General features: G+C 46.8%; 2 protein-coding genes across 3 annotated transcripts in view; both read left to right on the top strand.

Annotated features, from left to right (window-relative positions):
- The window catches only part of Uroc1 (urocanate hydratase 1), a 29,239-nt gene extending 22,201 nt beyond the window's left edge, over positions 1 to 7,038 (top strand). The window contains exons 18-20 of the mRNA XM_085840326.1: positions 1,391 to 1,472; positions 3,868 to 3,967; positions 5,532 to 7,038. Of these exons, the coding sequence (XP_085696452.1) occupies positions 1,391 to 1,472; positions 3,868 to 3,967; positions 5,532 to 5,672 (323 nt within the window). The 3' untranslated portion in view covers positions 5,673 to 7,038. The remainder of the gene's footprint in view (positions 1 to 1,390; positions 1,473 to 3,867; positions 3,968 to 5,531) is intronic.
- Positions 7,039 to 13,855: 6,817 nt separating this feature from the next.
- Zxdc (ZXD family zinc finger C) overlaps positions 13,856 to 26,426 on the top strand; it is a 33,809-nt gene continuing 21,238 nt past the window's right edge. For both annotated transcript variants that reach the window (XM_021164787.2, XM_085840320.1), the window contains exons 1-5: positions 13,856 to 14,910; positions 16,895 to 17,047; positions 17,141 to 17,219; positions 18,063 to 18,193; positions 23,575 to 23,745. In XM_021164787.2, coding sequence (XP_021020446.2) covers positions 13,935 to 14,910; positions 16,895 to 17,047; positions 17,141 to 17,219; positions 18,063 to 18,193; positions 23,575 to 23,745 — 1,510 coding nt within the window. In that variant the 5' untranslated portion in view covers positions 13,856 to 13,934. The remainder of the gene's footprint in view (positions 14,911 to 16,894; positions 17,048 to 17,140; positions 17,220 to 18,062; positions 18,194 to 23,574; positions 23,746 to 26,426) is intronic.

The raw sequence follows: 26,426 nt of genomic DNA, 5'->3' as shown, positions 1-26,426 counted from the left end.
GTGGTTTAAGCTTAAGAATTAGTAGCATCCTGGGTAACATAGAGAGGCCTCATCTCAGAGGGAGGAAGGAGATTTCCTGTCTTCCAGGTTCTGGGCTACAGACTTTCCTCCTCCTCCTCTTTCTCCTCCTCTTCCTCCTCCTCCTCCTCCTCCTCTTCCTCCTCCTCCTCCTCCTCCTCCTCCTCTTTCTCCTCCTCCTCTTCCTCCTCCTCCTCCTCCTCTTTCTCCTCCTCCTCTTCCTCCTCCTCCTCCTCCTCCTCTTTCTCCTCCTCCTCTTCCTCCTCTTCCTCCTCCTCCTCTTTCTCCTTCTCCTCCTCTTCCTCCTCCTCCTCTTCTTCCTCCTCCTCCTCTTCCTCCTCCTTCTCTTCTTCCTCTTCCTTCTCTTCTTTTCCCTCTTCTTCTTTTTCTTCTTCTCCCTCCTCCTCTTCTTCCTTACCCAGCACCAGGAGTGGGAGATCCTAGGTTCCATGATCTCTGTGAGAATTTGGGGTGAGAGGGGGATTAAAGAGTTAAAGGAGGAAGCTGCAGTTTTATGCCTGTGTCTCCAGGATGGCAAAATGGCAACTTTCACAGGCCTACTCTCGTCTGTCCTTCAACACATTAGATGCTTAGAAGGCAACTGGAAGGGGTTTTGCTTCACCACGGGGCCTGGCTCCATAACTTCCTGGCTATGTGGCTGTTCATTAATGATGGGCTCACTTCTGCTGCAGCAAAGCAGCTGAGGAAAACCAAAACTAGGACTGAAATAGTGAGTGGCTAGTTACTTGTAGCCAGCACACTGCCAAAGCACTGTCCCTAGTAAAGAAAGCCAGAGTCGTGTGCATGTTCGTATAGGAAGACACTTCTCAACTAAGCATGCTCAGTTGGAGTTCACGCATCTTCAGACATTGCTTAGTCAAAAAAGAAAAAAAAATGTTGAGCAGGAATGCCTCCTGGGTAGAGAGCTGAGTGTGATAATAAGCAAATTTATCTAAGTCATCTAAAAACTTGAGTCAGAGTGACTTCTGGATCTCTCTGGAAAGCTTTATCGGAAGCAAAACTACTTGCAGGGGAGCTACAAGCATTTAAAGAGACAGCACATTCATTTGCTGAGGGGGTCACCTCTCAAGTCCCGTTGCCAACGTAGGGAACTCACTTCTCTGATGGAGTCAGAAAGTGTCATTTCTTTGCAATCCCTGCCCTGGGCATGGACGAGAATTCAGTGCTAGAGAGTGTAGCTGTCGTGACTTTGTCCATTTCTCCTGCTTCCTCTGTTTCTAGACTCCCCTGTCTCTGTTCCCCCACTTCCCTGACACATTGTTCTTCAGTCCCAAGAATTAGCATAAGCCTGCCTGGCCCTCAGCACCACCTAATGCAATGAATGATGGCACATGCTTCCTTTTTTCTGTAGACATGGCCGTGCAGAACTTCGTGGGAGATGCCTGTCGTGGTGCCACCTGGGTTGCACTTCACAATGGAGGGGGTGTAGGCTGGTAAGAAAACATCAGAAAGCAGGCTGTGGGCTGATATGGAGAACATGGGGTCCTCTTGGGGCAGGGGCAGGTCTGGGGGCCTGCAGTTCTTGGACTTAGGTCTCTGACCACTTGTTCCATTGAGGGCTTTGTGTGAATACATTCCTCATGTGAGCTGAGAGGGAGACTTACATAAAGCAACTCCAGCAGTTTGTCCTGTACCTATCATATAGGACACAAAGGTCAGCATGAGTAACAGCCACATTCGTTTCCATGTTCCCATTCCCACTATAACTATCTCTGTTTAAAGAGTAGGAATGCATGGTTGCCAGGACAACAGATTCTAGACTTCCCACTCTCCCACTCTTATAGCTATTCACACAGGTCACTTTCCAGCCAACGCCAGGGCAGGGTCATTGGGGTCTCTATGATTGTCTCTGAGTTGATCATCTTTCTGTTCCTGTGACAGTAGAAATCCCCAGCTTGTCAAGAGGAAAGGCTTCTCTGGCTCACAGCTTCACAGGTTACAGTTCATGGTCAGTTGACCACACTGCATATAGGCAGCACAGTATGACAAGAGCCTCTAGGAATGCAGACAGAACCATTCATTCATGACAGGGAAAAGAAGAGGCCAGGATCTCATATAAAGGCACTTCTCAATGACTTGAAGACCTCCCATGAGACCCTGCCCCTTAAAAGTTCTACCACCTCCCACAAGCAAGCATTTAACATCCAAATTCTAGGGGACTCATTCTGATTGGCATTGGCCACTCCTCTGCTGCTGAAAATATTAACTGAGATTCCTCAGACAAGGTCTATGTGGCAGTATTCACCGATTTCTTTCAGTATTCTCTGTCTCAGAATCGAAGAAAAAACATAGGCTTTACAGATGAAGAAATTGAGGCTCAGAGGGTTTGCCTCTGCTAAGAAAGTGTCTTGTCTGGGATTCCCAGAGCTGCTCAAAGCTGGAGCCCTGGCTGCTCTCAGCAGTCAGGGGCACTATGGCCTGTGAGAAAGACACACATATACACACAGACACACACACAGAGGAGGGGGAGGGGCGTAGGGGGCGAGTATGAGCTGGATCCAGGCAAGCCTCTCTGTCCTGAAGAGCCAAGTCCTTCCATTAACCAGCTTCCCAGTACATTCAGACATCTGGCTTGGCCTCGTGCCCACCAAGACTAAAATTCTTAGCTGCAACTCAGTCAGGTGGCTTTAATTAATGGAAAATGTGACCATAGTGCATGTCCTAGCTGGAGAAAAACAGCACAGAGAAGAGCTCCCTGGTTATGGTGTGCGGGAGAGGGGATGAGTGTGACTGTTAAAGAGACTGAAACTCACCCCAAGCCTCACAAGACAAACAGCAGATGGTCTGGGAATTCGGCAGGGAGGATATGGGACCCAGCACCGCCAAAGGGGCCAAAGGACCTGGCTCACCGATGTTGCTTCTCCAAGAACAAACCACACCCAGTTCTGTGGCTTTATTTTCTTCCTTGTTTGGCAGAATCTAAGAGTCTAAGCTGTTTGCCCTCAGGCTTCTTGACTTGCTTCTCCACTTCCTGGACTGTCTCCTAGTGTGCTGTTGAGAGGCTCTTTCCTGTGCAAGGTCACCAACCACAGCTGTGTGTCAAGTTTAGCTCACTCCATGGCCTTGGCCTCGTCGTACTCCCTCTTTTGGAGTGTCTGGTTGGTGACAGCTTGTGTGCTGTGTGTCCCCTTGGCACCAGTTGGCTGCAGTTTCATGGGCTCCAGACTATGTCTGCAGGACATGGCCATTCAGTCAAGTCACTGAGTGGGAACAACTGTACCTTAGCAAAGTCTTTTCTGGGCTATTTCTATAGGAAAGGATGGCATGTGGGTAGACTTCATATCATTTTACAGACCAGACAAGCTCAGGTAGCCTCTGGGCAGTCAGTCATCTGGGCAACTAGCAGCCCACGTGGGGTGCGGCAGCTTTCAGCCAGCCTTCGTGTGTGCCCATCTATTCTTTATCACCGCTTCTGTGAGCCCTGTGAAACAACCTCCCTCCCTTCTTTGAACACTATTGGAGACCAGGGTGTATGTAGCTCAGCACCAGAGCACTTGGCCAGCATGTACACAGCCTGAGTACAATGAGAAAGATTGTTTCCCATTCTGATGGACAAACAGGCATCAAGCACAAGGTGATGGGGGAGGGGGGAGGTGTGGGGAAGGGGGGTTCTTGGGAAGATACATGAAGTGGTAAAGACCGACTCAGAAGCATAATTATCTGAGAAGCCAGGATGTAGCTGCTCTGTTCTGCTGGCCACATGGCTTTATGAGGTAGAGGTCATTATGACAAGGCTTCCCTGATTCTGGTGCCTGAAGTCATGCAAGCATTCCTGCTCCAGGCAAGTTGACACAGCGAGTTAGCTGGGAACTGTTCTGTCTCTTGCAGGGGTGAGGTCATCAATGGGGGATTTGGCCTTGTTCTAGATGGAACTGCAGAGGCTGAGCAGAAAGCCAGGATGATGCTCAGCTGGGATGTCTCCAATGGTGTAAGTCCCCCTGAACTTTTCAGCTCCTCGCTACCCCCTCTCCTACATGGCTCTGCTTATCCAGGTTGGAAGTCTGTACTGCGGTTCTTGCCCTTCCCCAGTAAGGACTCCATCCCAAGCCCTTCCAGGGCTCCCTCTTTTTTAAAAGGCTTATTTTTATTTGAGTGTGTGTGTGTGTGTGTGTGTGTGTGTGTGTGTGTGTGTGTGTGTGTACTGTGTGTGTCTCATACCCTCAAGGGTCAGAAGAGGGCATCAGATCCCTTGAAACTGGAGATACTGTTGTGAACCACCATGTGGATGCTGGGAACTGAACCTAGGTCCTCTGGAAGAGCAGCCAATGCTCTTGACTGCTGAGCCATCTCTCTAGACCCCAGGGCTCCCCTTTCACCATCCCTTCCTAACTGTTTTTCCACACTTTCCTTTGGTTATCCTTGTCTCTGGTCTCACCCTGCAGTATAGCTTCTGTGCATGCAGATGGACCCTGGTGGGCTCAGTCCTGCCTCCTGAAGCATCCCCTGCACTGGTGGGGGCTGCGATGGAATCCAGTGCCTCAGGCATGCTCACCCCAATCATTTTGCTGTACTCTGATGCCAAGATCTCCCTTTTAAGGCTCATCTTTCACTGCTTGGTGTTGCTGTGCTGGGTGGGCTTGGCCTGTGCCCAACAGTTACACCAACCCTCACTGCCACTTTTGAAGGCAGCCAAAGAAGCTAGATAAACCACATTTTAGAAGCTAGATAAACCTTCAGTACTGCCATTATGGTCCATCTTTGCAGTAGCACAGCATCCTGAAGGGGAAATGGGGCAGATTCCTCTCCCAAACCACATCTCAAACAGCCCAGATTGGTCAACCAGAGAATGGAGGTCAGGTAACGATGAAAAAAGGTATATAGGGTGTGAGCAAGCTGAGAAGGAATTCCAGAGCAAAGGATCAGAGTGCAGACTGTAGCTCTGGATGACAGAGGTTGTACCCAGAGGCAGGTGCAGGCAGGGAGGCTCTGATAGGGACACTCACCAGGACCCACTAACTTCAGCACTTCAGCAGGAATCAGGGCTCCTCATCTTGACACTAGGAGTTGCAGTAAGATATAGGGTTTCCTCTTAGGAGACCCCACTGTCAATGGTATGGATATAGGTCAGGGGGTAGCTTGGTAATGGTTGGTGGCAGCTTGATGGGAAGGCTCCATGGCCATCACTTAGGACAGACCAGGCTCAAGGGAGGAAGCAGGCCAAGGATGAGGATGGTGATGCGGCTGGTGATGAGGATTCTGAAAGGAGAAAGGATGAATGAGTTCTAGGGATGGGCTCATTCTGACCAGGCAGTGCCCTCTATAAATGTCAGGTTGGTCATTCTTCGGGGTGGGAGATAGGGCTGGTTTCAGATTGAAAAGAGGATTCATCACTTATATGTTCCAGGTAAGAGAGCAGAGGTTCTGAGCTGGGTAGACACAAAGGAGGCTCTGAAATCCCCAAGTAGAAATGGACAGAGTTTGGGAGGCAGGACACCATGTGAAGATAGATCCCTGTGATCTTGATACCAATGCTATGTGTTCGGCTTCTGCAGGTGGCACGACGCTGCTGGTCTGGAAACCCCAAGGCCTATGAGATCATCTGCCAGACAATGCAGGAGAACAGTGGCCTGGTGGTGACGCTTCCCCATGAGGTGGCAGATGAACAAGTGCTACAGCAGGCCCTGCGGCCCTGAGAAGAGCGAGGGTCCTCTTGATCCCCTCCTTCCCCTCATCACCTTCCGAGGGGAGGGTGATGAGCTGCCCTCCCCTCGCAGCTCATCACCCTCTCCCACCCCACTGCATCCCTGCATGGCACTCTTCGTGTCCCACATAGTAAACCACAGAGGCCTATCAAGGTGAAGGCGCTTGTCTTTGACCACTGGTTTGAGGGCAGGGTACATCTTGTTCACGAACAGGCCTGTAAGAGTAGACTCCAGCTTGGATAGGAAGGAACCTTGAATGCTGGCCAAGCTGGCACCTGCTTCACAATAGTCTCTGTGACTTCTAAATGTGCTGTTCAGTCTCCTATCTACTACTGTCCACGCACTGTTACCCAGCCGTCCCTTGTCTATGTCATCCATCACTTCCGGTTCCTCAGAGAACCTGGCATTCTCTCATGGGTTCACAAAGTGCTCACACCAAGTCCTTGCTGCTGAGGAGTATGGGGGAAGATAGACAGGAAATAAAGACTAGAGTAGAGCCAAACACATGGCACAGACTGGGCTAGAAAGAGTGGATAACAGAGTCTCTGAGGCAAAGTGGCCAGGTGCTGCTGCAACATGTGGAGAAAAGACAATTGTGTGACCATGAAAAACAGAACCAACAACTCCAGAGGTCCCTGGGTGGATCTGGAATCCTGCAGGAGTTGCATTAGCCGTAAGCTGGGTTCTTATACCTTTCCCATGGCCTGCAATCCAACCAGACCTACACCAGCCTTGCCTCTGAAGCAGGACACCTAGCAAGAAAGTTGGGTAGCTGTACTTCCTCCCCCTCCCCCTGGAAGTTACCACTACTTTATAATGCCTCCTATCCCCCAATACCCATCTTTTAGGCCCCTTCCCACTACCATGCCCTGTGCCCTCTTTTCAATCTTCATCAGGCCAACTCTCCTGCTGTGTTGTCCCCTAAACTGAGGCAGGGCTAAGAGGCAGTTAACTTACAAAGAGAAAAGGGTTTTTTTTTTTTTTTTTTTTTTTTTTTTTTTTTTTTTTTGCTGACCATTCTGGATGTTCCCACCCAAGATAAGGAAGTCGTGTTGCTTTGAGCCTCTGGCAACAATGCCAAGTGGCAATGGCAGGGAGCACATGGCAGAGCAAAATCACACTATGAGCCAGGAAGAAAGAAGAGATGCTTGGACCCAAGTCCTCCAATCCCTCAAGGGTGTGTTCCAGTAGCCTAAAGCCCTCCCCCTAGCTCCACTTTTAAAGGTCCCCTAACCTCCCTTCACAGCTTTGGAATAAGCCTTTAGCCCATCTGCAGCCATAGTAGAGGTCAAAATCGGCTTTCTGGCATTTTGGTCTATGTTTCTTGCGTTAAATAAAGATTTTCCTAAATCAAAAAGGAACCAGACATCCTTCAGTGAGGGACCAGGGCCTCTAAGTCTCAGATTCCAAATATGCACAGCAGAGCCACATTACCTGGATCTCTTGTCTTCGGATAGGATGGATAACTCACATGTCCAGTATTCAGATGTGGCTAGTGTGAACAAGAAACTGAATTGTAAATTTTGACATTTTAATTCATGTAAAGTAAATTTAGTTCTATTTCATATGTGTAACTGAAATATAATGAGATTAAAGTTACATATAGATTTAGGCTAGGCCTATTCCACTCTTCCCCTAAAAGCCAGGAACATGTTTATTTATAAAAATGCAATTCTTCTAGAAGTTGGTGGAGGCTCAATGGTAGAGCACATATTTAGTACACACACACACACACACACACACACACACACACACACAGAGAGAGAGAGAGAGAGAGTAAAATAAAATTTAGTTGAACAGATAAGTACATGTAGTAGCATTTGAAAACAAGCTACCATTTTGTGGGGTGATACTGAAATGTCCCCCAACACAGTAGAATGGATAGGCAAGGCTCAGTCTACTCTGGGTGGAGTAGAATGGGCACTGATCTGATTGGCTTCCTCTATTGCCCATGAGGCCAATCTTGCTCAGGTTTCTCATTGGCCTCTATATAGGTTCCCTGCCTCCAATCTCAGCCTAATTATACTCCTGTGGAGATCCTTGCAAAGTGCAGCAACAGTGTGTCATATCCCTGCCTGAAAACCACAGTGGCTTTCCTGAGCCTGGCTGGAGCCAGGACCTGAGCATCCCAACTTGGAAGAAGAAAAAGCATTCTTAAGAGAGGATGAGGTACAGCAGAAGGCAGCAGGAGACCTGGGTGAGGAGGTCTAGACAAACCACAGACGAGAGTGTGCAGCGCAGAGCAGGCAAGACGACTCCTGGCAAACCCGAGAGCTTGAATCCACCCAATGACAGGTGTCCTAAAAATTACTAAGATACTCTTGAAAAGGCAGAGAACACAGGAGAGAATAATGTCAACATGCTATCCACTGCTTTCCAACATGTTTTCTTTTTTTTTTCTTGCATTTGAGGTAAAACACACAACTGTAACTTAATTTTTTTTTAAATGCCTATTTTTAATGATGGTTCTTAAATGCTTTAACCTCCCTTTTAGCCCACCACCCACCAGAGGTAGTGGAAAAGAAAGGATATGGGGGACGTGCACCTGTTTTAAAAGTTCTTTAGAGCAATTCAAATCTGTGTTGTCTTGAAATTGGCAGTTCAGTTCACAGGTCAGCAGCAGCAGCTTGATCCACTTAGATACACCAGCAGTCCAGTTTGGTAGAGTCAGGATAGCAAACAGGAATCAGCAGCAGTGGCACTACCTAGCAGAGACAATCAGGCCTCATCCTCTGCACAAGTCAGTAGGAGGGATCCAGAGGGGCACCAGGGAAAGTTCTCAGCTGTGCCTCTCTCAGAGAATCAAAGATCAGCAAAGATTCCAACAGGCATTGTATAGCTAGCTCCATAAGCAAGCCTAGCTCAGCCTCTGTCATTGTCCATCGAGTCCTATTTATACCCTCTAAACATCTCATGTCCTCCATGGGTCTTGTCTTAGCACATGGGTCTGTCTCAGCTGACATTACTCTGCCAATTACTCAGTCTTCAGAAACTGCAAGAAACTTCAGCACACCACCAGAAGTTTTTTGGTGCATTTCTCTCTATGGAGTCCTCACAAATGCTGCTCAACTATGCAATGTAAGGCGGACCAATACATGCATGTTGTTAGCAAAGAATCTTTTATCACATGTCCTTTCACATGCTTATTTTAGCAGAACATATTTTCACCTGTGTCTGTGTTAGTCAAATGGCCCTGTACAAGTTTATCTTAGTCTTTTCACCTGTGTCCACTTCAGAAAAACAGTCTTTCACATGTTTGCCCCAGCAAAACACCATCCAACACAACTGATTTTCCAAAGAACCCTTAAGTTTCCACTTCACACTAAGTTCTAGGATGTAATTCAGTGGCCTGAAGCACCCCATGGTGCTATGTGGCAGTTCTGACCCAGGTCTAGGAGCCAGCTTTTCATCACCCCAAGCTGACACTACCCCCTCCTCAGTCTCTGGTACTCATCAGTTTACTTTCACCCTATTGTATTGTGTGCTCCAGAGACCTCACAGATGTAGAGTCATATAGCACTTATCCTTCTGTGATTGGTTTACTCACCCATTGTGTCATGTCCTTGAGTTCTTCCACATGGCAGCATATAGCAAAATGCCCTTCCACAAACTCTGTATGATGAACCACATTTGCTTAGCCCTTCAGCCACTGAAGGGCTTGTGGGTTCCTGTAAATCCTGCTGTGGGCCAGATGTGCATTTATCTACCCAAGGCCTTTCAGCTCTTGGGTCGGCATCTAGAACTCTAACTATGGGGATCACATTATAATTCTATCTTTAAGTTTTAAATGAACTATCAAAACATTTTCTATAGTAGGAAAATAGTGTCTAAATCTAGAATTTAATTTCTAAAATACTTGTTTGTGATCTAAAACACTAGAGTCATTGAGCTGGATCAGTGCTTAAAGGCACCTGCTACCATGCCCAATGACCCGAGTTAAACCCCCAATCTACACAGTGGAAGGAGTGAACTATTGTTAAGTTGTCCTATGTGTGTGCGCACGTGTGTGCACGTGCACACACACACACCTAACTACAAACTCGATAGTGCCAAAGGGAACCTACTCAAAACCCCTTTCATCACCTCACCATGGAGATGGCATCAAGGATCTTTCTAGAAAAGAAATTTCACTTTCATTTCACTTCCTGGAGCCCCTTTAATACTCAAATCATATTTTTTATGTTTTCCCTTTCTAAGCTTGCTATGCTTATTCAAAACGCTCTTCATGAGACTTAACCAGAGAACAAAGTCTATAATGGGCATTTCTGAGACTTTGTCAATGCACTTAATCTGAGTCTCTTCACCTTAGCCTCAGGCAGACTCTTCAGACAAGGGCCAAAAGCAGCCACGTTCTTCACCAAAATACTACAAAAACAGTCTCTAGGCCACATACTGAGGTCTTCTCCCCTGAAACCTCTTGGGCCAGGTCTGCACAGTTGAAATCACTCACAGCAACAACGTCTTCCATATTCCTACTAGGATAGCTCATTAAACTCCATTTAAAGCACTACATGGCTTTCAAAATCCAAAGTCCCCAAATCCACATTCTTCCAAACAAAACCATGGCTACGCCTATCACAGTAACACCCCAGGCCCTGGTACCAATTTCTGTCTTAGTTAGGGCTTTACTGCTGTAAACAGACACTATGATCAAGGCAACTCTTATAAGGACAACATTTAATTGGAGCTGGCTTACGGGATAAGAGCTTCAGTCTATTATCATCAAGGCAGGAACATGGCAGCATCCAGGCAGGCATGGTACAGAAGGAGCAGAGAGTTCTACATCTTCATCTGAAGACTGCTAGCAGAATACTGACTTCCAGGCAGCTAGGAGGAGGGTCTTATAGCCCACACCCACAGTGACACACCTACTTCAATGGGTTCACACCTTCTAATAGTGCACTTCCTGGCCTGAGCATATACAAACCATCACAGAGTGCATAAGCACATATACAGACAGGTAAGGTTTTTCACAAACAGATGTGCTTTTCCTATTTCTGTGCTCATTTTTAAATGTATTTTTAATAGAAGCATACAGAAGAGTCATTGCTGTCATTTGTTGTCAGTAGCTTTTGTATACCAGATGTGCTGTTCAATCAACACTTTTAATTCCAAAAACTTTTGCTCCTTGGAGAACCCACCCCTATTAGAGGCTAGCCCTTATTCCTCTTCTCCCACTAATCTACTGTCTGTATAACTTAGCTCTTCTAGACATTTCATATAAATGGCATTATTGCACATTCTCTTTTGTGGCTGAAATATTTTTCATAGGTTTGGTCATGACATAACTTGCAAAACTCTGTTATTGCTCAAAAATATTCCACTGTATGAATATATATTCATCTGACAATGAACACTTGCATTGTTTCCCCTGGCGAGTTGTTGTAACAAAGATTACTATAAGCGAGGGCCACAGGCCTCATCCGGCCGGACCAGCACCAGCGTAGCTAGAGCACAGGGTCGGCTGACACCCGCCAGCTACCCACGACCCCCGCCACAGGATTTTGAGACTGCTGGTGAGTGGAACACAGCTTCTGCTCCAGTCCAATCACGCGGGACCTGAGACTGCTTTGGTTGGGGAGGCAGAAATCCGGCCTACGTAGGGCCACAAGCCTCTTCCGGTCAGAAAAGCACCGGGGTAGCTAGGGCGCAGGGTCGGCTGACACTCGCCAGCTACCCACAACACCAGCCACAGGATCTTAAGACTTCTGGTGAGTGGAACACAGCTTCTGCTCCAATCCAATTGAATAGAACAGTAATGGCTTGTGCTGTAAGATCGAGAATTGACAAGTGGGACCTCATGAAACTACAAAGCTTCTGCAAGGCTAAAGACACCATCAAAAAGACAAAAAAACCACCAACAGATTGGGAAAGGATCTTCACCTATCCTAAATCAGATAAGGGACTAATATCTAATATATATAAAGAACTCAAGAAGGTGGACTCCAGAAAGTCAAATAACCCCATTAAAAATGGGGCTCAGAACTGAACAAAGAATTCTCACCTGAGGAATACCGAATGGCAGAGAAGCACCTGAAAAAATGTTCAACATCCTTAATCATCAGGGAAATGCAAATCAAAACAACCCTGAGATTCCACCTCACACCAGTCAGAATGGCTAAGATGAAAAATTCAGGTGACAGCAGATGCTGGCGAGGATGTGGAGAAAGAGGAACACTCCTCCATTGTTGGTGGGATTGCAAGCTTGTACAACCACTCTGGAAATCAGTCTGGCAGTTCCTCAGAAAATTGGACATAGTACTACTGGAGGATCCAGCAATACCTCTCCTGGGCATATATCCAGAAGATGTCCCAACCGGTAAAAAGGACACATGCTCCACTATGTTCATAGCAGCCCTATTTATTATAGCCAGAATCTGGAAAGAACCCAGATGTCCCTCAACAGAGGAATGGATACAGAAATTATGGTACATTTACACAATGGAGTACTACTCAGCTATTAAAAAGAATGAATTTATGAAATTCCTAGCCAAATGGATGGACCTGGAGGGCATCATCTTGAGTGAAGTAACACAATCACAAAAGAACTCACACAATATGTATTCACTGATAAGTGGATATTAGCCCAAAACTTAGGATACCCAAGATATAAGATACAATTTGCTAAACGCATGAAACTCAAGAAGAATGAAGACCAAAGTGTGGACACTGTGCCCCTTCTTAGAATTGGGAACAAAACACCCAGGGAAGGAGTTACAGAGACAAAGTTCGTAGCTGTGATGAAAGGATGGACCATTTAGAGACTGCCGTATCCAGGGATCCATCCCATAATCAGCTTCTAAACGCTGACACCATTGCATACACTAGCAAGAGTTTGCTTAAAGGACCCAAATTTAGCTGTCTCTTGTGAGACGATGCCGGGGCCTAGCAAACACAGGAGTGGATGTTCACAGTCAGCTATTGGATGTATCACAGGGCTCCCAATGGAGAAGTTAGAGAAAGTATCCAAGGAGCTAAAGGGATCTGCAACCCTATTGTTGGAACAACATGATGTACTAACCAGAACCCCGGAGCTCTTGTCTCTAGCTGCATATGTATCGAAAGATGGCCTAGTCGGCCATCACTGGAAAGAGAGGCCCATTGGACTTGCAAACTTTATATGCCCCAATATAGGGGAATGCCAGGGCCAAAAGAATGGGAATGGGTGGGTAGGGAAGTGGGGGGGCGCTATGGGGGACTTTTGGGATAGCATTGGAAATGTAATTGAGGAAAATATGTAATAAAAATATTAAAAATTAAAAAAAAAGATTACTATAAGCAAGCAAGTAGTTTTTGTGTAGACATATTTCCATCCATCTTCAGGGAGACACAGGGGGAGGGAGATGCCCTTGCATTTTAAGGGGCAGATTGGTGGGAAATGGGGGTAAACCAGTGTAGGTGCAAATGGCAGGTTGGCAAAGTTTTAATAGTATTTGAACTTTCAAAAGACTAAAGCCTGTGCTACAGAAAACAGGCTGGAGGCAGAAAGGACTGGAATGGGGTGGGGGCAGGGAGACAGTTGGGTAAAGGGGGGGGGGGGGCTGAAGACAGGTTCCTTAGCTATTTGAGAACCTAGGAGTGAAATAAGTTTGAATTTGAGTGGTGATGACAGGAGTGGTGTGATTCCAGATGAGTCCGTATGAGACAAGGGGGGTTGTGGAGTTCAGGGAACAATGAGCAACACATATCAAGGAAACACGGAATGTCTTTAGTGGTTTAGGTAGGGATCCCATCAGGACCTGCTACAGAGCAAATCAGGTCGGTGGCACAGTAGCAGCAGATAGATGCGCTCTTCGGCGAGGTCATAGAGAGATGACAAGCAAAGTGGAGAGATCCAAAACCTGAGTGCCAGTTCTGGATCATGTGGCCACAGGTAAACTTGACTTTGTTTCCTTACACCTAGCAATCACAGGTTGAATTAGGTCGTATTTTCACAGTACAGAGGGCACAGGAACTCTTAAGAAACGCAATCAGCTTTCATTCCTTTGCGCTACCCCGAAGCAAAAGTAGGAGCCCAAATCTGAAGACCCTCTTTTTCCAAGTTGGGACTCCAACCAAAGCACAGACAAGTTGGAGGCTCCGCCCCTGCCCCACCCCCCGGGCTTCCTCGTGACTACAGTCCCGACAGCCCTCGCGCGCCACGCCCACGCCCACGGCTCCTGCGCACGCGCAGCTCGAGATGCGACTCTGGGCTGTAGTTTACGCTCAGCTTTGACAGAGACTCCCGGGGGGCGGACCCTAGGTGTCGCGCGCATGCCTGGCAGGGCTGGGCAGCTCTTCCCCGGTGGCTGCGGTTCGGACGCCTCAGCTGGGCCTAAGATGGACCTCCCGGCGGTGCTGGCCGCCCCGGCCACGCGCGGAGACCAACATGGCGGTGGCCCGAGCCGACTTCGCCGCGGTGCGGGGCCGTCCCTCGGTGCCGGTCCCGGGCGCCGTCGCCTGCTGCTGCTGAGGGGCCCGGAAGATGGCGGGCCCGGGCCGCGTCCAGAGGAGGCCCCGGGGCCCAGCCCGCCGCCCCCGGACGACGGCGGCGACTCCTTCGTGGTACTGCTGGAAGTGCCGCGCGCGGCGGACACCCATGGTCAGGAGGAGGCCGAGCCCGATTCGGGCGCGAGCCCCACGGAACAGGTCCCGGCCGCCGCCCCCGGCGCAGCTCTGGCAGGCACGGTCACTATCCACAACCAGGACCTCCTGGTGCGCTTCGACCGCGGCGTCTTCACGCTGGCTGCGGCGCCCGCGCCAGCCGCCCCGAGCCTGCATCCCGCGACCACCCCGGGCCTGGAGCCCTCGAGCGCTGCTGCGTCCCGCCGCGGGCCGGTAGCCGCTAGCGCTGGCTCCCCGGCCTACCGCTGTCCGGAGCCGCAGTGCGCGCTGAGCTTCGCCAAGAAGCACCAGTTGAAGGTGCACCTGCTGACGCACGGCAGCCTCCAGGGCCGGCGGCCCTTCAAGTGCCCGCTGGATGGCTGCGGCTGGGCCTTCACCACCTCCTACAAGCTCAAACGGCACCTGCAGTCGCATGACAAGCTGCGTCCCTTTAGCTGCCCGGTGGGCGGCTGCGGCAAGAAGTTCACCACGGTCTACAACCTCAAGGCGCACATGAAGGGCCACGAGCAGGAGAGCTTATTCAAGTGCGAGGTGTGCGCCGAGCGCTTCCCCACACACGCCAAGCTCAACTCCCACCAGCGCAGCCACTTCGAGCCCGAGCGGCCCTACAAGTGTGATTTCCCCGGTAAGCTGGAGACGCGGACCTGCGGGGGCGGGCGGGACCCGGAGGGGTCTGGACCTAAGGGCCAAACTCCGTGTCGCTGTTTGGGCAGGGTTTGCAGAGGGCGGAGTGGAGGCCTTACGCGCCCTGATCTAAATGAGAATAAGGCAAAAACACTCTCGTGTTTGTGTTGAGGTCCCTTTCAGGTACTTAGAGATATGAAGCTCTGGGTTCCTACAGCGAAGTGGCATGCACAATCGCAGCTATCCGTGGGGAGGGTACAAACCTTTGTTAAGATGCTTCCATTGAAAGTGACCTCTTCTCAGAGTTGAGTCAGGACTTTATTTTTCTCAGTCTACTCGTTCAACAATACCAGAGGAGTCAGAGGTCCAAGACACATAAATCGAAATATGCCACCTTAAAATACTGAGGGAATGAGCACACATTGGTGCTTCTCTGGTCCCTCTCCAGCCTCTCTGGAAGCCCTATTGATTAGAGGACACAGAGCTCCCAAGGACGCCTCAAGCATTGGATCAGACCCCTGTCCTTCCCAATATTATGAATAGAGTGATGCTCCTTCATCAGGGTGAGCCTCTGCCGGTGTGTGACACAGCTGTTTTTGTGTCTTTTATACTGATTTTTGACAGACTAATCAGTTTCTGGAATCATGTCTGTTCTTTTTACTTTTAGCCAGCATCTAGCTTGCACATTAACATTTTTATACACTCTGCACTAGTAATGTGCATTCTAGATTATTTTCATATGAAGATTATTATTATATGTAGGGTATAGCAACTGAAAAGGATATCTTGTGTGTTGTATGGGGCTGGGAGGAAGAACCAGACTTAACTTGTACAAGCAACAGATTCTAGTATTGTATTCTAGCATGCACACAATATCTGATAGAGTCTGATGTAGAAATCATCAAGCTGATGATTGAAAACATGCAGTCATTTCCTAATCCAAGAATGATGATGGCTGCTCACACCCTAGTAAAGGTAGCACCATTCTCTGTCATACTGGGAAGGACAGGGATCCACTCACTTAAAAGCATGAGGTGCCCTTAAGGGTCTTGTGCTGGCAGCTCACTTAGGCTTCCATAGAAGCTGGGAGAAGGAGCAGGGGAACACCACCTTTTCGTGTCCAGTCAAGGAGAGGTTGTTTTGACAACATGAGCTAGGAAGTGGCAGTGGGAATGGCGTGGGGCTTCAGGAAAAGATCACAGAGTCAGAGAGAAAGAGCTTGCCTATTGATAGCCGGTGGTGAGGACTGTTGCTAAGGCAGAGAATGCTAATGTTCGCATTAACCTAATCACATATACCCTAAATAGCAAAGCAGACAGCTTGAGGCTAAGGAAGAGGATTTTTGGATGGGGCAGAAATTCCTGGGCTGTTACTTTTATGTAGGGCTGTATAGTGATTGTATTTTAGAGATGGGGCTGTGAGAACAGAGGTGAAGCTGGCAACCTGAATAAATGGGTAAAAGATAAAGAGAAACCAGATGGTAAGATGTGGGGTGTCAGTTGCAGAAGCTGGAGGGAATTGAAAAGTGTGGAGGATGCAGATTCCTACTCTAGGGACAGAAAATCTGAGCTAGTAGGATGGTTGCAGCCCTGCAAAGCTGTGTCCGACTAAATCTTGATGGTTAGTGTTTAGTTTGTCCTGCTCATTTCTTGGGTTTCAGACAGCATTGCCAACTGAGTTTGTAAAAGACAAACATAGTTTTTGCAGAGTTGTCTGCAAAAGTGTCCAGCAAATGCTATGTGTGGAAGACAACCTCTTAATCTTACATCACACTGCAACAGGTGACCTGTGTGTTGCATATCACACGTGCAACAGGACCTTCTGTGCCTTCTAGAAAGCTAAGCATGGCTGGACCTAGCTTTGCAGACCTGGTTTCCAAATCATGGCTTTCCTTGTCTGTTCATTGTGAACTGCCACTGTCAATTGTGTGAGCTGCACTATGTGATTTTTGTCCTGAGAGCTGAGCTTGTGCTTTCTTCATTCAGGCTGTGAGAAGACGTTCATCACAGTGAGTGCCCTGTTTTCCCATAATCGGGCCCACTTCAGGGAGCAAGAGCTCTTTTCCTGCTCCTTTCCTGGGTGCAATAAACAATATGACAAAGCCTGCCGACTGAAAATTCACTTGAGAAGTCACACAGGTATGAGCTGCAGTGTGCACCTCCATATAGACACATGCTTTGTGGTGGCTGTCGTGCTCATGGCTATGCTATGTCATGTTTTTCTTTTACAAGGTGAAAGACCATTTATTTGTGACTCAGACAGTTGTGGCTGGACCTTCACCAGTATGTCCAAACTTCTAAGACACAAAAGGTAAACGAACCATACATTTGGCATTTAGGTTCTAAAAGCACATGAACTATGTGTCTCAGACCACTCTTAGTGAATTACATACAGATTTCAGGCAGTTTAAAATGCAGCTCAGTGTCAGTGCTTTAGAAAATCAGAAAACTAAGAAAAACACTAAGTCTCTTCACTTGACAACAGTTATTTCCTCTGTAAGTTTGATTTGGTTTACTTAACATCCTGTCAATACAATTACATTTTTTTCCTTTTAAATGTTGTAGAAATACTTTTCTTCGTGATCTTGTAAACTTTCAGCAGTGATACTGACAACTAGGGGTCTGTGTACACGTGATGTTCATCGATATGTTGTCTCATTCCATCTTGGTCACAGGTCCGATACTGGTATTATACAGATTCAGAGAGGGTGGGTGGCCTGTGTATGTTTTCACGACTGGGGTCTGAGATGCTCAGAGTGAAGGCATTACTTAGAAAAAGACTGTTTGCAAGTTTACTTAACAAGGATCTTTCCTACTGCTGCTGAGCTCTGTGTGTGTCTTCTGGTCATCTGTGTCTTGGAAAGAACATTGGTCATAGAGACTTCAAAGAGTTCACATTGCTTCATTCTCTCCTTTGGGGCTCAGCGCTTGTTAGATTGTTGTAGCACTAATTATTCCATTCCTGGCTCTGGGGCCACCTACCTATCAAAATAGAATTTCTGATTATGGGGCAGCTAAACAAACCCTGTGTGAACATTCTGAAATGTATTGACCATTTGAATGGAGGGAGCACACTGTTTCAGGTCTAAAGTCTCATGCCTGTGAGTCTGTGAGTAATGATTGCTCCTTCATTTTTTTATTTTTTTTGTTTCAGGAAACATGATGATGACCGGAGGTTCACTTGCCCAGTTGAAGGTTGTGGCAAGTCATTCACTAGAGCAGAGCATCTGAAGGGCCACAGTATCACCCACCTGGGAACAAAGCCATTCGAATGCCCTGTGGAAGGTAGCATTTAAAATGTTGCTTTAGCTGTAGACAAAGTGTCACACAGCACTCCTCTTAAGCTGTAAGTTTGAGTTGCAGAAGCACTAAGGTAGTTGCCAGTTTCAGCCCTGTATTTATTTGGTTGGTTGAGAGTAGGTACACACTGTCTTAGGGGAGTGTACTAGAAGAAGCATTCAGTCTGTGGCTATCCACTACCTGTTTAACTCGGTGATTATGAGGAGCAGGTGAAGTGAGAAGAAGAGTGCACTGTCGTGTGTGGTCTGGCATGTAGCTTGGCCTCACTAAATGACAAATCAGAAATAAAGCCTGTCAGATTTTTTAATAAGGGTATACATGAGGCTTTGTCTTGGTTAGGGTTTCCTGAGACACCTCGACCAAAAGCACCTTGGAGAGCGTCTCAGCTTACACTTCTATGTTACAGACCATCATCAAAGAAAGTCAGGGCAGGGACTCAAGGAAGGGACCTAGAGGCAGGAGCTCATGCTAAGGCCCTAAGCGAGTGATGCTTACTGGCTTGTTTCCATGGCTGACATAGCCTGCTTTTGTAGAGCACCCAGGATCATAGGCCGGTGTGTGGTATTACCTTACCCACAGTGAATTTGGCCATGCCACATCAATCATCTATCAAGAAAATGCCTCAAACATTCCCACAGACCAATGTTTGGAGACATTTTTCTCAATTGAAATTCTCTCTTTCAAAAAAAAAAATCTAGCTTGTGTCAAGTTGTCATAAAACTAGCCAGCACAGGCTTTTTTCTTTGAAATGTTTAAAAGTTTAATTTATTTGTATGGTCCATTTATACCAACCCTGCTCTAGTTGAAGGTCCACTAAGGGAGGAGCAGTCCAGCATGAGTCTGTTGAACCCTAAATTTAGGGCCTCAGCTGAATCTGTAGACTTTAGTTATCTTAGCTGGAGAAGGATAAGAAAGACCAACCCCAGTTTTTACAACAGACTGAACATAGTGCAGATGGTGTTATCAAGCTTTCCCTCTTGTCACCGTGCCAGTTGTGAGTGAATATGACAGATAAACAAGAACATTCCGGCTGCTCTGGGTGCCGAGGGTTCATCCATACTGCTCTTAGGGGGTGGGGTGTGAATGTCCTGATCAGTTTAAGGAGGAAAGCTAGCCAGACATTAAAGAATGGCTGTTAGAAGCAGAAAGACCAGAGGGAGAATCCACAGGGCAATAGTAGCTCATGTTGGAGACAAGGCCAAGTCTGGTCTTTGGAGGGGCACTGTAATCACCCTGGTAAGACAGTTGCTCCTGGGCTAGGGGCTGACAGCAAAAAGGAAGAGAATCCCATCAACAGCAGAAATAGAGTCAAAGCTTGCTGTGATTTGGACCTGGATGAGGGAGGAGGGGTAGTAGTTGAGATCTGATGTAGGGATTGAAGAAGAGAAGAGTTTGGTCATATGGTACATAAAATGATAAAATGTTAGCTTGACCAGAGAGCTACCTAGACAGCAGACTGTGTGTCTGCTGCTGGCCTAAAGAGCAAGCCAGACTATGGCTGAAGCAAGTAGCATACAGGCCCTCATTTAAGCCCTGCAAGGGGATGGAATTCTCAAGCAATTCAAAATGTGAAATCTGGATTCAAGTCCTGACTCTGCCTCTTGCATGGCTCAGAGGAGTCCTGGGATAAACAGAACTGTGCCTCTTTTCCTCATCCATGAAGTAAACTAAACCTCATGGGGTTTTTGCATGGCTTGCATGGCTCAGAGGAGTCCTGTGATAAACAGAACTGTGCCTCTTTTCTTCATCCATGAAGTAAACTAAACCTCATGGGGTTTTTGCAGGGATTCAGCTAATTTAAAGCTTGTAAAAAGCATTAGTATTTATCAGTTCCGATAGTTGTAGTGATTACTGTTAGGTGGAGTTTTGTTTTGTTTTCTGTTTTTAAGCCCTAGTGAGCCGTGATGGAGAGCCACAGGTGGTGGTATCACAGTGAAAAGGCTGCCCTGGTAGGAATACTGAAAACAGGATACTGAGCCGGAAGGATGTGTGTGGAAGACCAACTATTAATGCTGAGGCCCACTAGTATCATTTGTTGTTGGTGAGCAAGTTTTGGTAGGCCAACTCAGGCAGAACTAGTGAGCAGGAGGCAGGTGCTGCTCATTTTGACAGTTCTTCTGGGATCGATTGGGCAATTCACTGTTAACGATGGAGCATTGACGTTCTCAAGGAGCTTTGAGCCTCAGCAGAGAGATGTGTGACAGGGCTTAGTCAAGGCCTCTGCATGATGCAGTGGCGCCTGATGCAGAGACTCCAGAACTCCTGCATACTGGACTAAATGAAACTAGGCTCATTTAGGTGAATGTGTTGAGAGTGGTGTCAGGAACATCCTCAGGGTGGTAGGCAGTGCCAGTGCCAGGGACCTGAGAGTGGGCTATTTAAGGGAATGTGGGGCCATGTGAGGAAGGGCCCCGACTGTCTCTGTGCAGTTTGGGACTTCATTTCATTCTCACATAGAACTTCAAAATGTGTTTCTAGGCAAGCTCTAAGGCTGTTCCTTATCCTGCCCCCATGCATCTCATTTTACGGACAAGGAAAAGCTACTCTGCAGAGTCAGAAGCTTGTCTGTGGTCATGGGTCAAATAAGGGCTGCAACGCCGACAGCCTTAGCTGAGCAATTCCCTATGCCTTAACACCCATCAGCTTTAAGGCCTGCCTCCATCACTCACTGAGGCAGGTCACCCACTCACTGCCCCTTACTCTGGCATCTCTCTCTGTCTTCTCAGAAGCTGTTTGTACAGTATTATTTCAGCTTTGATCTTTTTCTTACTTACTACCTATGTGCTCATAAGCCTCTGAACTCAAGAATTCTACCTCCTCTTCCTGGGTCTCTAGAGGACAGAGCACCAACATGACAGGCTGTCATGGATGAGGGAAAGGCAATTGTAAACATGTGTTGCCTCCAGCACTTGAATCCAGATCTGATGTGTGAGTGAATTAAGTATATAAGCTGGGCAATTCCCTATGCCTTAACACCCATCAGCTTTAAGGCCTGCCTCCATCACTCACTGAGGCAGGTCACCCACTCACTGCCCCTTACTCTGGCATCTCTCTCTGTCTTCTCAGAAGCTGTTTGTACAGTATTATTTCAGCTTTGATCTTTTTCTTACTTACTACCTATGTGCTCATAAGCCTCTGAACTCAAGAATTCTACCTCCTCTTCCTGGGTCTCTAGAGGACAGAGCACCAACATGACAGGCTGTCATGGATGAGGGAAAGGCAATTGTAAACATGTGTTGCCTCCAGCACTTGAATCCAGATCTGATGTGTGAGTGAATTAAGTATATAAGCTGGGGGTTGCCGGATCTGGCTCCTCTTAAACCAGTGACCTAGAAACATTTGCTCAGTTTCTGTGATGCACAGAGGGAAGTGGGCAGGTTTGCATTTGGTCATGTATTGAGATAGTTCCAGCCCCTAGGACTGTAGGATTTCTTTTTCTTTCTTCTTTTTTTTTTTTTTAACAGCTTAATAAAGGTGATTCATACACATTTTTGCAACTGAACTTTGGAGGTTTTTAAGTTGTTTCCACCTAACTCTGAGCGGTGGGTAGAAGGAACAGAGTGCGCTTGATTAGGTCACATGTCTTAGACTAACTCATAGTCTACATATTCCTTTATCATTTTCCCTTTATCCCTTGTGCCAAGGTGTTTGGTAATGTCACTTGTCAGTATCAGTGCTTGAGAACATAGTGTCATGATCTGTATTAGGGTTCTCTAGAGGAACAGAACAGTTAAAATGAATCTATATTAAAAGGGGGCTTATTAAAGTGGCTTATGGGTTGTGGTCTAGATAATCCAACAGTGGCTATCTCTCAAAGGAAAATACAAGAATCCAGAAGGCTGGATGTCTCAGCATACATTGGAATTTTGAAGAAGTAGACTCTAAATTTAGTGGAGGAATACCTTGGCAGCAGGATAGATAAACTTACCAGTGAGAATGGGGACAAGCAGGCAAAACCCAAAAGCTTTAATCTTTCATGTCCTTTTATATAGGCTCCCACCAGAAGGTGTGGCCCAAATTTAGGGTGAATCTTCCGACCTCAAGTGATCCAATCAAGAAAAATCTCTTACAGGTGTTTAGTTAATTCCAAATGTAGTTCAGTTGACAACCAAGATTAGCCATGGCAGATTCACTCCTTGTCAACTTGACACAATAATATCTCATTATGTCATGTTTTATTTCCAAATGAAACCAATAACCAGGTAATAATTACTCCTAACATGATATAACTATCCTCCTATAACTGCAAATGCATTATATATCTTAGAATGTGTGGCAGTATCCCTTAAGGGACAGTCTTTTAGTATCTCATCACTTAGATATTCTAACCACTGATATCTCAATTGGTGATACATAACATGATAAATCTAGTAAAGAAAACACAAATATCCTTACAAACACATTCTTAGCAAAAAAAAAATGTGACAGAAGTACATGTCAGTTATCATCCTGAGTTTTGCAACTGGTCACATGGCCTTAGTTGGTGTTTGTGACTAGCTTCCTCTATTACCCATTCTGTATTTCCTCACCCTCAGCAAGCACCTCAGCAGGACTTAGGTTTTTGTTTTTATGTCTTGTTTTTTATTTTTGTTTTTCCTTAAGAAGTGACCCATACCTTCATTCTTGAAGGTTCTGAACCCTTTGTCATCCTGAATAGATTGGGTTATAGTTTCACATTGACTTAATTTCTGTCTTAGAGTTAATATTGCTGTGCTAAAAAATCATAACCAAAGCACCTTGAGGATAAAAGGATTATTTTGGCTTACGTATCCTGAATCACGGTCTATTGAAGGAGAAATCAAAGCAGGAGCTCAAATCAAGAGGGAACCTGGAAAAAGGAGCTGATAAAGTGTCCGTGGAAGAGTGTTTCTTACTGGCTTATTTCTCATGGCTTGCTCAGCCTGCTTTCTTATACCCTCCAGGACCACCACCAAGAGTGATACCACCTACAGTGGGCTGGGCCTTCCCACATCAATCACTAATTAAGAAAATGCACTCCAGGCTTGCCTGATTTTATGGAGCCATTTTCTCATGAGGTTCTCCCTCTCAGATTACTCTAGCTTGTATCAAGGTGACATAGAACTAGTCAGTACATGAGTCTTAATTACTGTTGCAGAGGGAGTTGCATGTGGCACAGTGCGTCACAGCGCATATTTCACATGTGCAGAAACTTGGTCAGCAGATGACTTGGTGAGGTTGGTTCCTTCCACCATTGTGTGAGTTTTGGAAATCAAACTCAGGTCACCAGACTTGGGTGGCAAATACCTTCCTTCTGAATTGTCTTCTCAGTCCAGTGTCACTTCTGATGTAGTTAGGAAGTATCCTTGATCATCCTCAGGTGTAACTGGATCCCCTCTGTGTTCCAGGGTGCTGTGCCAGGTTCTCAGCTCGCAGCAGTCTGTACATTCATTCTAAGAAACATCTGCAGGATGTGGGTACTCCGAAAAGCCGCTGCCCAGTGTCCAGCTGCAACCGACTCTTCACCTCCAAGCATAGCATGAAGGCACACATGGTGCGGCAGCACAGCCGGCGCCAAGGTCTGTGATTGTGGCCCCTGAGGGCTGCAAAGAAGTCTATGCCTGAGTATGAGAGGAGTGGGATTGTCCCCTCCCTCTCCCCTCTCAGTCACGCTGCAGACCATGAAGTGGGGTCCGTGTTTCCACACAGTTGTGCGAGCGACCTTGGTGCCCTCCTCTCCTGCTGCTCTCTTCTTAACACAGCCCCTTTGAAACTAGCTTTCCCTTGCCTGTGAAGTTCTTCCCTTCAAATGTGCCATCATGTTTCAGGCCTCCCTTTCACATGTCCTCTACATCTGTCTGCAGCTGGGCCCTTGGCTCTGTATGCTCATCCTCTGAGTCTGTCTTGCCGTTTGCTATGTCTCATTCCTGATTACTGAAGCTTGTCTTTTCCTCCTGGTATTAGGAGACAGTGGATCCTGCACAGAGGACTGTGTCCTACAGATGGACAGGGAACTCTCCAAGCTCAGGGTGGAATTGTGTCTCAGGAATGGGCTGGGGTATGAGAGAAGCACCATGATAGTGGTCAGTAGAACCTGACTTTCAGCATCTGTGGTACAGCACTTAGAAGCCTGCCCTTCTACGTCTTATCTACAGATATGGACAGGCTATCAAGAATATGGGGGGGGGGGCAGTGGCAGCGTACGCCTTTAATCCCAGCACTTGGGAGGCAGAGGCAGGCGGATTTCTGAGTTCAAGGCCAGCCTGGTCTACAGAGTGAGTTCCAGGACAGCCAGGGCTATACAGAGAAACTCTGCCTCAAAAAAAAACAAAACAAACAAACAAAAAAAAAAAAAAAAAGAAAAAGAAAAGAAAGAAAGAACATAGGAGAAGCAGCAGTGGCTGCCTCTCTAGTCTATTCACAGAGACTGTCTCTGGCTACTCCTGCTCCTAGTAAGGTAGCTTGGTGGTGGTCATGCATGTTTCTAACCAATTCCCCCTCACTGTAACCTGTGAAGCAGGGAATACCATTTAGCTTTTTCCCAACCGGGATCCTGAGCAGAAACAGATTGTAGAGTCCTATTTCCTTGAGCTTTGAAAACAAGGAAGGTGGTGATGTTATGAGTCATTCTCCGTTAGTGTCTGATGCAGGGCTCTGAGCAGCTGAAGCTGGGAAGGTTTGTGTTCTTAATCTGGTTTCTTCTCTTGGGAGAGGCGGTTGCTAATCTGTCCTTTGGATCTCAGGCACTGTAACCTCAACAGTTGCTACTCTGCACTGTAAAAGCAGTTGCCCTCCTGTGCTAGTCTGTAGACTCCTTAAGGACAACAGAGTGTGTTTCCTAAAATTTATGTCGGAGGATGTCACTCAACCACTGTCCCCCTCTCCAGCTCTGAGCTCTCAAACTGCATCTCTCTTTCCCTAAGCTGGCTAATTCAGGTTACTTCACAGGAGTTTGCCATAAACTCTGGATGGATGAGAGGCCCTTTTAGCAGGCTTTGTTTATGGTATAATTGACTGATTAATGTATCATTCATTCTGCCCGCTGTGCTCAGTAGAGGACCAGGCACTCGGTGCGCCTGACGACTGCTAGCTTGTATTTCAGTTCATTGTCTTCCCTCCATGCTGCAGGAAAACTTGCCAAGGTTGAGACCAAAAGGAAGCACTAAAGCCAGGGTCTTTCTTTATTGGGATCTGTTTGCCTCCCAAAGCCACAATCCTAACCATCAGCACTACATGCTTATGTTCAGTCAGTCATTTTTCTCTTGTATATCTGTTCATACTAATTCTCTAGTTGACAACTGTGGAATTAATAAAATATTAGGTGGAAGATTTTTTAGTAAGTTGACATCTTTCTTCCACCAAAACCACTCTCCACAAGGAACAGAATCATCAAGATGCTTGTTTGTTTGCTTATTTTTCATTTGAGAAAGTAACAGGTCTCCTGTGAAACAGGAGTCTAGAAAGAATCACTCCCATGTCTTCAGAATGTTGTATTGATGCTGGGATACTTTTGAAGACACTTTCTGAATGTGACAACTAAAGAGTCTGTCTTTGGTTTTTGTTCTTATGTCTAAACTAGATAGATGTCTTTTTAAGCTTGAGTTTAAAATGCAATATGCAGCCTGATGGTGGTAGTATATACCTTTAAACCTGGCCCTTGGGAGGCAGAGACAGGCAGATCTCTGTGAGGCCAGCCTAATCTATAGAGTGAGTTCCAGGACAGCCAGGGCTACACAGAGAAACCTTGTCTCAGAAAAACAAAACAAAACAAAACAACAAATAAGCCTTATTTACTCTGATCTGGCCTTCATGCTTATCAAGTATGCATTTGGGGTTAGCATGTAGTTGGTATGGGAGAAACAGAATGGAGTGTCCCTTCCCTCTGCTTCAGGTACTGGGGTAGTTCAGAAGTGTCAGTGAGGGATGTATGAGGACCTGATGTCTGAGCCTCATGCATCTGCCTAAACCTGGAGCTTTCAACCCAGTCCAGACAGCCAGTTTTACTCCTTGACTAACTACAGATGTCTCAAACTAATCCAGGTTGAGGATGACAGTAGATGTGGAGCTGGGCACAGTTTGAAAAGACCTGAGATGACTGAATAATAATTGTAAAAATACCCCCGAGCCAGAGTCAGTCTTAGAGCTGACTTACAGAGGCTTTGTTCTATGGATGGATTGAAACCTTGGTTAGCTACTGCAGCATAGGAGGAAGGGCAGGCTTTGGAGCACAAAGACAGCCTGAGGACATGAAATATTAGCT

Source organism: Mus caroli, unplaced genomic scaffold, assembly GCF_978045245.1.
Source record: "Mus caroli unplaced genomic scaffold, Mus_caroli_1 scaffold_7, whole genome shotgun sequence".
Taxonomy (NCBI): Eukaryota; Metazoa; Chordata; class Mammalia; order Rodentia; family Muridae; genus Mus; species Mus caroli.
The sequence above is the reverse complement of the archived record's forward strand: the minus strand, read 5'-3'. Positions and strand labels throughout refer to the sequence as shown.